This window comes from Mobula birostris, chromosome 6, assembly GCF_030028105.1.
Source record: "Mobula birostris isolate sMobBir1 chromosome 6, sMobBir1.hap1, whole genome shotgun sequence".
In the NCBI taxonomy this organism is placed as follows: domain Eukaryota; kingdom Metazoa; phylum Chordata; class Chondrichthyes; order Myliobatiformes; family Myliobatidae; genus Mobula; species Mobula birostris.
In genome coordinates this window covers 154,891,147-154,904,265 of record NC_092375.1, presented here as the reverse complement: position 1 = coordinate 154,904,265, position 13,119 = coordinate 154,891,147, and the positions used below count along the sequence as shown (strand labels likewise).

Genomic DNA, 13,119 nt, shown 5'->3' with positions numbered 1-13,119 from the left:
TGATTGCTACCATCAAGGAGGAGGAACAAGAGCCTGATGACATACAGTCAAAGTTTCTTCAGATTTCTGAATGGATAGTGAACTCATGAACACTACCTCACATCTTCCCCTTTCTTTTTGTACTACTTAATTCATAATGTTTTTATATATATATATATAAAATTAAACTAAATAAGTAGTGCAAAGTACTTGTAATTTATAGTTAAAATATTATGTTTTGGAATGTACTGCTGCCACAAAACAACAAATTTCACAACATATGCCAGTGATAATTACACCTGATTCTGACTCTGAAAATGAATTCCTTTTCAGAATGAGAACAATGTTTTAAATGTTTAAAAGTCCTGTTCCAGTGCAATTCTCATTTTCATTAAGGACAACTCTATGAAGAGATTGAGATTTACCGTAGAAAAACTTGCACGAGAAGGCTGACTTGTTTTCTCAGGCAAGTTTTGCCTCTAACATTTATGGCAACATGGAGAGTAGGGAACTAATGAATGAATCCAGTAACACAAAAGCAAAATAAATTACAGTATGTATATGCTGCTCCCTGAAAATCTGGTAGCTCTCACCAACAGTGTAGACAAACAGTCATGTGGTTTTTGAGACTATGCCTACTGATCTAGGTGAAACTAATTTTCCCTGTCCTGAAATATGTAAGTCAGAAATCACGCAGTTCATCAAAGTTGCACAGCACTTTTTGCAGAGAAAAATTCCTCACTAATTACAAGGTAGTGGTTCTGATTCCTGACTGGGATGATTTATCCATCTCCAGGACAAAACTGATCTATCAGTAGGAACTTGAGGTATTCCAAATACCATGACCTTTCCAGCAGTTTCGAGACAGGCAAACAATCTCGGATATTACTGTCAGCGTAGGGAACTTGGCATCCACTACCATTTCTCAGCAGTAAGACCAACTTGACTATAATGACAAACAAGTCTGTTTAAGTAATCAAATTAATTTTGTTCTCTTCATGAAGGACTGCCTACAAAGACTCATCATCAACAGCGATGAGTCATTTCCTTTTGAGAACTACAGCTGGCCTTTCTGAAGTGTTCTCAGAAATACTTTCCCATCAATTGGTCACAGACAGCATTTAAACTTACACCCACAAACTATAAATTTATAATAAATCATTTTACCTTTAGTGCTTATAGTCCTCAAAAAAATAAATCCTTTTAGTTTGCTTTGATACTGTTTGTTTTGCAATGGTCAGAAAGCTCAAGAAAATTTATTCCGTAACACATCTAGATGTTGAAACATTTAGAGATACAGCACGGTAACCGGCCCTTCCGGTCCAATGAGCTTGTGCTGTCCAATTACACTCATGTGACCAATTAACCTACTGACCTGTATGTCTTTACAACTTGGGGAGAAATCAAAGCACCTGGAGGAAACCCACATGGTCACAGGGAGAACATGCAAACTCCTGAGTATTTGCTACCCTTTATGATAAAATTATTAACAGGTGAAGTTCTCTGCAAATAATGTTGTCATTCGGGTGTCAAACTGAAAACAAATAGGCTTAGAAATTAATTTCTACAACTCCATGAGACGTGTTCTTGTACTATTAAATATTAGCATAATTCAGTGCATAGTGATAATCCTGTGTGTTATCCAGCCCTGACTTCCTGAAGGTCTTTTTTATTTGTAGTTTACCATAATTTTTTTCTGTGTGAAATCCTCCCTAAGTCTGTAACAATAGTATAAACACAAGAGATTCTGCAGTTGCCAGAATCCAGAACAACACACACAAATGCTGGAGGAACTCAACATGATAAACAGTTGATGTTTCAGGATGAGACCCTTCATCATCACCTGAAACACCATCAGTTTATTCTTCTCCATAGAGGCTGCCTGCATTTTGTTTTGTGTGACTTTAGCAATAGCCCAGCATCCAGAATTTATTTCCATTATGATTTGCAACATCACTGATTTGAAAATGACAGGTCTTATTTGCTTAAGTTAAAAGTTTAAAAAGTCTGTCCCGAGCCTTATAGGCTCATCAGGCCGGTGCTTATGCTGGTTCCTGTGGCGTGAAGCAACTGAGAGTACGAGACTCCCCTCCGGATAGGACGCCAGTCTATCGTGAGGTTAACCCCCAGCATTTTGCCGGTACCCATTTTCAGCTGGGTGGACTGGAGCAGTGTGTGGTTAAGTTCCTTGCTTAAGGACACAACACGCTGCCTCGGCTAGGGCTTGAACTCAACGACCTTCAGATCGCTAGTCCAATGCCTTAATCACCTGGTTGCGTAGAGAATACATTTATGATCCAAATTTCCCTTGAATCTATGCTGTTTGGAAAAAGCCAGCAGACAAACTGCAATCAATGCACACAAAATGCTGGAGAAACTCAGAAGGCCGGACAGCATCTACGGAGAAGAGTACAGTCGATGTTTCCAGCCGAGACCCTTCAGCAAACTGCAAACTGGCCAAGCAGCATGTGCTTGAACTATTTTGCCCATGGATGTTAAGGGCATGATATCACTCTCAACTTCTTTGCTACAATATTGTTGTTGATCAATTTAATTTAAATATTTCTTTAAAAAGAAAAGAAGAAGGAAAGTCAGACTTATAGACAGGGAAGCAGACAGGTAGAAATAGTAAGATACTGAATTTGATATATCAACTACATATGAACAAGAATTTCCTGTTAGTAGTCTTTCAACAGAGTCTCTAGTGAATCTCAACACTATAAACTTTCTGCCTTTTTGTTTTATCTCATGCAAAAATATTCAGTCAAAATGAATGAATGTAAATCTTAGAAATGCTGTCAATCTTTTCTTCTTTTGTTTGATTTGGTATTAAATTCTTTGAAGCACGGACGCCTTCTGAACAATTAGGCAAGAGAAGCAGTTCCCGGTTGTGAGACCCAGAGATCCAATGATAGTGATGCTGAGAAGGTTGTGGGTTCAAATCCCACTCCAGAGACATTGAATGAAATTTAGTTTGGCTGTCAAATGCTGAACTGAGGTGCAGTGCGCTTTCTCAGGTGGATATTAATACTTTTGGCATAATTTAAAGGAGCTGGGAAGCTATACTTGCCATTCTAGCTGATAATTATCCCTTAACTAACAGATGCAATCAGTGTATCTTTTATAATCCTCTGCTGTTTTTGAGATCATGTTGCCAAACAGAATCAAAGCAATGTACAGCATAGGACCAGGTCCTTAGGCCCTGCCTTGCTCAAGCCATTGAGATACCTATCTATGCTTATACCATTTTCCTCACAAATTGCCTGCAATGATTCCAACTATACAAAGTTCAAAGTAAATTTATTATCAAAGTACGTATCTGTCACCATATGCAACCCTGAGGTTCATTTTCTTGTGGATATACTCAATAAATCTACTATAGAGTAAGTTGACTCTGTTTTACTCTCCCTAATTTGCCCCTTCCTACCTACATCCATGACGTTTCACATGCTCTGATCTTTTCAATGATTTCAGGTTCCCTGGCCCCCATCATATTTTTACTATTGATGTCCAGTCCCTATGCCCTCCATCCCCCACCAGGAAGGCCTCAAAGCTCTCTGTTTCTTTCTGGACACCAGACCCAACCATTTCCCTCCACCACCACTCTCCTCTGCCTAGCGGAACTTGCCCTCACTCTAAATAATTTCTCCTTTGGCTCCTCCTACTTCCTTCAAGCAAAAGGTGTAGCCATGGGCACTCGCATGGGTCCCAGCTATGCCTGTCTGTTTTTCAGCTACGTTGAACAGTCTATATTCCAAGCCTACACTGGTGACTATCCTGCACTTTTCTTATGCTACACTGACGACTGCATTGGTGCTGCTTCCTGCATCCATGCTGAACTTGTCGACTTCATCCACTTTGCCTCCAACTTCCACTCTGCCCTCAAATTTACCAGGTCCATTTCTGATACCTCTGTCTCCTTTTTCGATCTCTCTGTCTCTATCTCTGGAGACAGCTTATCTACTGATGTCCGTTATAAATCCAGTGACTCTTACAGCTACCTGGACCATACCTCTTCCCACCTTGTTACTTGTAAAAGTGTCATTCCCTTTTCTCAATTCCTGTCTTTCTGCCGTAGATGCTCTCAGGATAAGGCTTTTCATTCTGGAACGAAGGAGATGTCCTCCTTTTTCAAAGAAAGGAGCTTCCCTCCCTCCACCATCAATACTGCCCTCAACTGTATCTCTTCCATTTCACGCACGTCTGCTCTCACCCCATCCTCTGGCCACCCTACCAGGGATAGGGTTCCTCTTGTCCTCACCAACCAGCCCAACAGCTTCCACATCCAGCACATAATTCTTCGCAACTTCCATCACCTCCAAAGGAATCCTGCCACCAAGCACATCTTTCCCTCCCCTCCCCCACTTTCGGCTTTCCACAGGGATCGCTCCCCACACGACTCCCTTGTCCATTTGTCCCTCCCCACTGATCTCCCTCCTGGCACTTAACCTTTATAAGTGGAACAAGTGCTACCATTCAGGGCCCCAAATAGGTCCTTCCAGGTGAGGCGACACTTCACTTGTGAGTCTTTTGGGGTCATATACTACGTCCGGTGCTCTCAGTGTGGCCTCCTATATATCGGTGAGACCCAACATAAATTGGGAGACCAATTCACCAAGCAGCCACGGTCTCCCAGTGGCTACCCATTTTAATTCCACTTCCCATTCCCATTCTGATATGTCTATCCATGGCCTCCTCCACTGTCGTGATGAGGCCACACTCAAGTTAGAGGAACAACACTTTATATTCCGTCTGGGTAGCCTCCAACCTGATAGCATGAACATCGATTTCTCGAACTTCCGGTAATGCTCCACACCAACAACCCCCCCCCCCCCCCCCACCATTCCCCATCTCCTTTCCCTCTCTCACCTCATCTCCTTGTCCACCCATCGCCTCCCTCTGGTGTTGCTTCCTCCTTTTCTTTCTTCCAAAGCCTTCTGCTTCTTTCACCAATCAACTTTCCAGCTGTTTACTTCATCTCTTCCCCCTTCAGATTTCACCTATCACCTTGTGTTTCTCTCTTCCCTCCCCTACCTTTCAAATCTACTCCTCAGCATTTTTTTCTCAGGTCCTGCTGAAGGGTTTCTACCTGAAACATCAACAGTTCTCTTTTCCGTGGATGCCTGACCTGTTGAGTTCCTCCAGCATTTTGTTTGTGTTATTTTAGAATAATAACCATAATAGTGAAACTGAGACGTTCAGCCAGTGTGTAAAAACAATAATAAAGTTATTATTATTATTGTTAAATGTGACTAGGCTGCCAATGAGAACACGTCAGTGTGGTGCAGATCCAGGTAGTAAATAAAATCCCGGCTTGCCTTTGTGGACCTAACATTGTGCCTCCATTAACCACAACTTCATGCCTACTGCAATGAATCATTAGTTTTAGTTTTAGAGATACAGGGCAGAGCCGGCCCTTCCAGTCAAACAGGCTGTACCAGCCAGCAACAAACTTATTGAACCTTAGTCTAATAACAGGACAATTTACAGTGACCAATTAATCTATTAAACTGGCTTGGCGTCTTTGGCCTGTGGGAGGAAACCAGAACAGCTGGAGGAAACTAACATGTTCACAGGGAGGACGTGCAAACTCCTTACAGAGGACATCAGAATTGAACTCTGAACTCCGATGCCCCGAGCTGTAATTGTGTCGTGCTAATTGCTACGCTGGCATGAAATATGTCAGACGAGAAAGGCAGACCACGTGCTGTCCATCAAATGGTGGAGAAACCTTTGTTAGTAAGATAAAGCAACTCTGAAACCTGTCATGGTTTAGATATCTCAGACAAACACCACACAACTTAGACCAGATGTCATGGTGTGATGACGGATGGCAGCGAGTGATGACACCCCACTGAAATGACTTACAGCCATTCCTCTGCATAGAATAGAGTGGACCTGATGCACTTGCCTTTGTTTGATCTGGTGTAAGCTCTGAGGAAGACCCCACATTGTATCGACTAGGGCAGGGGTCCCCAACCTTTTTTGCACCTCGGACCAGTTTATTATTGACAATATCCTTGCGGACTGGCCGATCCGGGGGGGGGAGGTGTAGGGTTGCCAACGGACAAGAGTAGCAGTCACATGCGTTGCATTTACCCCGATAAAGACTACCATGAGCATGAAGCCTTGCGCAGGCACCTGTATGCGCATGCGTGTACGTGCCAATTTTTTTTCTACAACTCATTTTTGGCAATTCTGTTCGGGGGGGGTGGTGTTAATCACGACCGGAATATAGGTGATAAGTCAACTATGTCATTTATAAGTGGCTAATACACTCAATTTCGTTTCTAAAAGGGTTTATCTAACGAATTTAATATTAAACACACAGCGCATATTTTCCTGGCATGAATATTGTGATAAGTCACTTTTAAGTCAATAGCATCATAACATTTTAAGTAACGTTTGGATATTAAACACACAGCACATATTTTCCCCATATGAGCATATAAGATCATTGCAACACACCAATATCGCTGAATCAGTGGAAGCCCTGGGCTTGTTTCCCTGCAACAAGACGGTCCCATCGAGGGGTGATGGGAGACAGTGATACTGGAAGGGGGTTCCTTATGTCCAGTCTATTCCGCAATTTAGTTTTCGTTGCATTCATTGCAGAAAACCCTGCTTCGCAGAGATATGATGGAAATGGAAGCAACATTTTCAGTGCTTTCGTGGCTACCTCAGGATATTTAGCCTTGAATTTGATCCAGAATGCCGGCAGAGATGTTATGTCAAACATACTTTTCAGCCCCCTGTCATTTGCAAGCTCGAGGAGTTGATCTTCATGACGCGTGGGTAATGACCTCGCGTGCGTTCAAGCTCAACAGTGCGTGACAGGGAATGAGGAAAGATGCAGCTGACTCATATCGTTTCATATCGCCAAATCATATAATTTCCTCGCGGCCCAGTATTGGTCCGTGGCCTGGTGTTTGGGGACTGCTGGACTAGGGAGCTGCTTCAAGTTCCTGTGCCAGGACCGCACTTCAACATGTGTCCACTGTTGGAGTACAGTTGTCAAATTGCAGGCTGAATGTAGGTAATGCCAGTTGCAACTTCTCTCTGACACACACTGCTATCATACCCACACGCTGTTGTTTGAAATCACCTATCTGCTTCTACAGGATCTTTTCCTTGGCTACAACCAAATGAATCAGCTTTCAAATACATTTATTTTTGATTAACTAAAGTCAAATTAAAGTAATATGTAATACATGAACTAACCCATTTACAGTTTACTGATCTGAATTCTGTTACTGTTACAAAGTAGTCTATATTCAATTTCTTGTTTTTTTTTACTTGAACATAAAAGTTAATTGACTAATTTGCTTGGCTTGGAACGAAGGGAAAGAAAAATCATCATACGTAAAATAATTTGGAAGAAAAATGTGAGCTTCATCAGCGTCCCAAAGGACTGTGGTACGCTTTGAAACGTTGTCAATGTACTGTAGGAAACATGGCAGAGAAGTAGCACACAATAATTTCTTATTGAAAGTACTGGGATAATAATCACATAATCTATATTAAGATGTTGATAGAGGGATAAGTTTTGTCCTGGTCCACAGTACCAAACCCAAAAATGTCCCATTCTTAACTTCTCAAATGTCGCTGTAAATCTTTGAAGCACATTGTGCCTACTTTAGTTTTTCAGCACTCATATTTTTTTGGTTATTTCTGAAAGTAAGGCGATATGGCAGAGCTCAAATAATTGACCTCATCACCACTTTCCTAAAAATGTGGCACCATGGTAGCATAGGGATTAGACAATGTGGTTACAGCTCAGGGGCTTCCGGAGTTCGGAGTTTAGTTCCTGCGCTGTCTGTAAACAGTGTGAGCCACGTGGGTTTCTCCAAGTGCTCTGGTTTTGGCCCCCCAGTCCAATGACATACTGGCTAGGAGGTTAGTTGGTCATTGTAAATTGTCTTTTGATTAGGTTAGTATTTAATAGGAGGGTTGCTGGGTGGTGCGGCTCATTGGCCCGGAAGGGACTGTTCTGTTCTTTATCTCTAAATAAGTAAATAAAAATTAATAAATTCTTGTTGAAATAAATCCTAAAATGCTTCTTCAGTTGTTGTCCATCAGACTCTTCATGTTGTTGGCAGTGGCCCAAATCCTAACTGTGTATGTGATTCATTAGAATGACAATGAACATCAAAACCGGGCTAACATTGAAGAAACTGTTAGCCTTTGTTCCTTTTCCCCACACATTTCAGAGCAAATAATTTTCTGGTTTCTAAAGTAACATTTTATTATACTTCCGTCTTCTTGAATAATGAAATGCTGGATCTGTTTTTTTTATCAAATATAATTGGCAAAGGGAAAACGTGTACTGGAATGAAGAATGTTGCAAAATACTGCACTGAGGCTGTCTAGTGTAGTCGGTGGTAGTTGTTCTCTTTCACATACAAAATATTAACAAAATAAATTGAAACAAGCTCAGGGCAATATCTCCCCACATCAGCACTGACACTTGTCCTGCAAGGTGATTGTGCTGTAAAACTGTTGTCAGAACTCCTGCAGTTCTCCCGGAGTGGATGGTGGATATTCATCATCACAGGGTCTGGGCAGTGAATGTCCTTCAGGGTTTTCTGCATGGTGGCATGTGCACCTGGCAGAAACAATGTCAAGTAGCATTGTGAAGGAGCCAAAATACAGATTATGACATACAAAAATATCCCGAACTGCTATGTAGAGTAACTGAAAAATTCTAATGATTGTGTCCCAGCTGACCCCTCCTCCCTCTTTGCTTCCTGTTACTCGGGAAGATGCTCACAAATTAGATACACAGCCTTAGGCAGTTTGCAAGTTTGGTTTTTAATTGGCTGTTCCTCCTGTTCAAACTAGGGAGTAGAGCTAACTGGGTACACAGAAATTGAACCAAATTGCACTTGTTCTATGGACATCCCAATTTCAGGGACCAATACCTTTACTGCTAACAAGTCTGCAAAACATCCAAACAGAAACTAGATTAAGCCAGTTTTCAGAAGACAGGTTTGGGCCTCTTGCATAGCCAAGCATGCAATCAATCCATTTCTTTAATGTCCTTCCATAAATCAGATAATGTGGACAATACTTTGATCCTTTCTAATGAAAGGCAAATTAGGCCATTTTAGAAACCGGGACACAGAAATTCCCCATGCCATAGTATGTCAGTCTCTCAGTCTTTCACCATATCCCTTCTTCTGCCAACTCCCTCCTGCTGTGAAGCCCTTTGATGATTGGGGTCGACCACGGATGTTGCACCCCAGCTGCCTCTCTAATGTGCAAGCCAGGGAGGTGCAATATGAAGGGCAAGCTGTTGCCCATGTAGCAGGCTCCCCTCTTCATGCAGTTGACAAATCCAAAGGAACGGCAGAGACTGATACAATCCAGCACTTGTGGTGTCACAGGAGTTGCCAGTTAGCTTTGAACTCAGTATAGGACTGCCTTAGAGACTCCAGTTCCAGATTTTTCCTTGGAGTTTACTCATGAAGCCTTTCCCATAAATGATAAATAACAGTGGATCGAACAAAGATTAGATGTCTTATCTTGATGCTTTGCACAAATATAGCTGAATCATTTTCTGGATTGGACAGATGATTTTGCACATAGACACTGGTATTCTTTGAGTTTTCAAATATGTTACATTAAGAGCTACCTACTATTTTGACGGTGGGTCAGATTACTAAAAGAGTGCTTCATTTCTGCAGAGGCAAGCAAGTTGGTTATGTCCTATGTTGCTGCTGTTTGTGGCAAGGGAGCAGAGGTCAATCAAGTTAAGGAGCAACTGCTACAATCAAACCCTGTGCTTGAAGGTAAGATCAAGAATATTTAACATAATATTTTGCTTTAATAGGGAAGATTATTGTTATAAGACTAAGTATAAAAAAATCCTTATCAGATAACGCTAATTCATCTTACACCTATACTGATAATAACCACAATGAAGTCCATTTTATTATTTGGTTTCAATGTTCTGTCATGTGCTACTTACCTTGTGGTGCCATTGAATCATGGCTTCAGTCCACAGTGTGACAAGAATACACATAGATTAAGATGTAGCTGTCCTGTGCTGGCACCAGTGGGATCAGCAGTTGGTCTGCCACCTCTCTTCAGGAGAGAGAGAGCTAAGGAAAACAATGGAGCAGCATTTGGAGATGTTAATGAAGGGGAAGGAGAGCTGTCAAGATCGTCTCCCCCTTTGAACCCCGAACTGTTTGAAGTGATGGACAGGCGATACCCCAGCAGAGGAATAAAAAGGGACAGGTTCGCTAAGGCAAGACACACACGACACCCCGAGGTAACGAGACCCTGGAAGCGGTGCGTCTCCCACAAGCCAGTGGGAAGTTCTTGGACGGCTGATCGCGGGATCAAGCCATAGACGCTCAGGGTGGAAAGGCACGATTGGCGGGAACCTGGTGTGTGTCCACCCTTGCCTGGGTGTTGGGTTCACCGCAGAGAAACGATCGTATCTGGAAACGGAGGGGTCACGGTCGGTGACCTCAGATGACATCACAAAGGACTCGCCCGAAAGCTGACTGCGAAGGTCTGTGTGGAAGCCTTGAATATTCATTCGTTTTGCTCTCTCTCTCCTTTCCCCCCAACTGTCCATCGCCACGGCAGCGATTACTGCGAACTGAACTGAACTAAATTGAACTGAACTTTGCGTCACTTTGAAACTGGTCATTTACCCCTAGACAACGATAGAGCTTGATTGATCCTGTTATCTTAATTCTGTGTACATGTATGTTTATCATTGCTGAACTGTTTGCATTCATTATCCTTTTGATTAGAGTACTGTGTTGCTTGTTTCTTTAATAAAACTTTCTTAGTTCTAGTAATCCAGACTGCAACTGAGTGATCCATTTCTGCTGGTTTGGCAACCCAGTTACGGGGTACGTAACAACAGGAAAATTCTAGAGTTTCCATGGACAAATGGGCAGAGATTTGATGGAGGTGTACAAAACTATGAGGGGTATAGGTAGGGTAAATGCAAGCAGGCTTTTTTCCACTGAGGTTTTAAGAGACTAGAACTAGGGGTCATGGGTTAATGATGAAAGGTGAAATGTTTAAGGAAACTGTGGCGGGGGGGGTGAAACTTCCTTTGTCAGAGAGTGGTGGGAATGTGGAGTGAACTGCCAGCAGAAGTGGTGGATTTGGGTTCATTTTCAACATTTAAGAGAATTCTGGTTAAGTACATGGAGGGGAAGGGTATAGTGGGCTATGGTCTGGTTGCAGATCAATGGGACTAGGCAGATTAATAGTTCAGCATGGACTAGATGGGTCAGGTCAGCTCACTCGTCTGGAGTGCTACTGGTACCATGTAACCCAGTACTACTTGTCGGGTGGTCGGCAACTAAACCGGCTCCCGCACCAGGCTTGCCTGGTGAGGAGGGTGGCTAGACACCCTGCAGGACGAAAAACAAAGGGCGGATGAACCCTCTCGTAGGGTCAACCGCCACCTAGCAAACACATGCTGTGAAGCATAGAAAGGGCATCCCTTGCATCGAAGCTTGGTCTGGCCATTCACTGCAACAGAAATTCTTCCAGATGTCTTGGACCCCACCGTGCCACTGGAGCCAGGAGGGGATGTTGAGAGGGTGGGTCTGGACCTGTGCAACACCCTACTCACCTAAAATCCACTCACGCACATGCTGTTCCTTTCTGAGGAGTGGGGTCAACCCCACTAACTGACTGAAAGGAACCATCATCATCCTATGGGATTGATAGCCAGAGAGAGAGAGAGATGGGACAAACGGCCTGTTTCTGTGCTGTAGTGTTCTTACAACTGAATTTAAGTTGTGAAAGCTATGGCAGAGGTAGCGTATTGGTTATGTTACAGTAGTGATCTGAAGAATAGACTCATGACCCATTGTAATCTAGTTAAATGGTTAAAAAATGCATATCTGGTATCAGTAATGGAATTACTGAGAATGGAATTACTGATCAGGAGAAGCTGATCTCATTCTCTACATCTGCTTAGAGAAGGAAACTTGAAAATCTAAATAATGTGTTTGCAGCATAATTCCTCTGAAATAGCCTGGAAAGCCACTTAATTTGATAATAGTGTGACAAAAACCGTTAATGACAGAAAAATAAGATGGAATGCCAACATTAAATCTGGCACCCAATCATACAAAGGTACATTCAGCCTATTTGCTAATGCATCTGCTATTTATTTCTGAAGCTCATCTAGTTCATGTTTTATTCCTTCCTTAATATTGAATTGTAGAAGAATGTGAATTATGTTTCTAGCTGATCAAATAATAAAAAAGAAATGAGTGATGCTTTATAAAAGCTTGGGATGAGATTATAACAATGAATTGCACAAGACCAGTGGTTGGCTCCTATTTTAATTTTGTGGTATGAAGCAAAGGCCTAAGGTTTATTTCCTTTTTTTTCCATTTTCCACCAGCCTTTGGAAATGCCAAAACAGTGAGGAATGACAATTCTTCCAGATTTGTAAGTAACTTTTATTTTCAGTGTAACTTATGAATTTTCTCTTGGCTTTTACATCAGAGTATTTCATTATTTTTTTAAATCAAGAAATATTTTTGTTTTCATTTCTGAAACCAATAAACGGTGCATGATTTTAATCTCTGAAGTCAATTGTAGACATGGTTAGGTTAATTCTGTGGCACTTGAGATTAGAAAATTACTCTATGCCAGATGCCGGATCTTATATTTCATCTTTTTTATGGTTTGATTGTGCTATATGAACATTTCACACAATGTCTGATCACATTGTTTGATATGACACACATCTTTCAGAAGTTATGGGTTCAACTAGCAGGTATGATTTTTCAGACTCTGTGTTACTAACCTACATGTTTTCTTTATACTGTCTAAGCTGTGATAAGGACCCCTGCGACCAGATAATGTCTCGTAGATTCTGCAGTGAGCTCAGGACTTCTTTTATGTTATGCAGTCAATTATAAATGAAAACAATAAATATAATTTATTGTCTTCTTTTGTAAGAAATCTTTCAATTCATTGTGAGGCTACCTACAATATAGAATAAAAGAACACAATTGAGATTATTATTAATCATATCTATGAATAGAATATTTTTGTTCTATCCTGTCCCTCTCCTAACCACCACATGACTCTGACACCAGTAAATTGCTGGAATGGTTTCTGAGGGGCTGACATTTGGAGAGACGG

General features: G+C 41.7%; 1 protein-coding gene across 4 annotated transcripts in view; it reads left to right on the top strand.

Moving 5' to 3' along the window:
• The window catches only part of myo1b (myosin IB), a 274,322-nt gene that overhangs the window by 122,933 nt on the left and 138,270 nt on the right, over positions 1 to 13,119 (top strand). For all 4 annotated transcript variants that reach the window (XM_072261652.1, XM_072261653.1, XM_072261655.1 and 1 more), the window contains 2 exons: positions 9,666 to 9,770; positions 12,371 to 12,417. In XM_072261652.1, the coding sequence (XP_072117753.1) occupies positions 9,666 to 9,770; positions 12,371 to 12,417 (152 nt within the window). The remainder of the gene's footprint in view (positions 1 to 9,665; positions 9,771 to 12,370; positions 12,418 to 13,119) is intronic.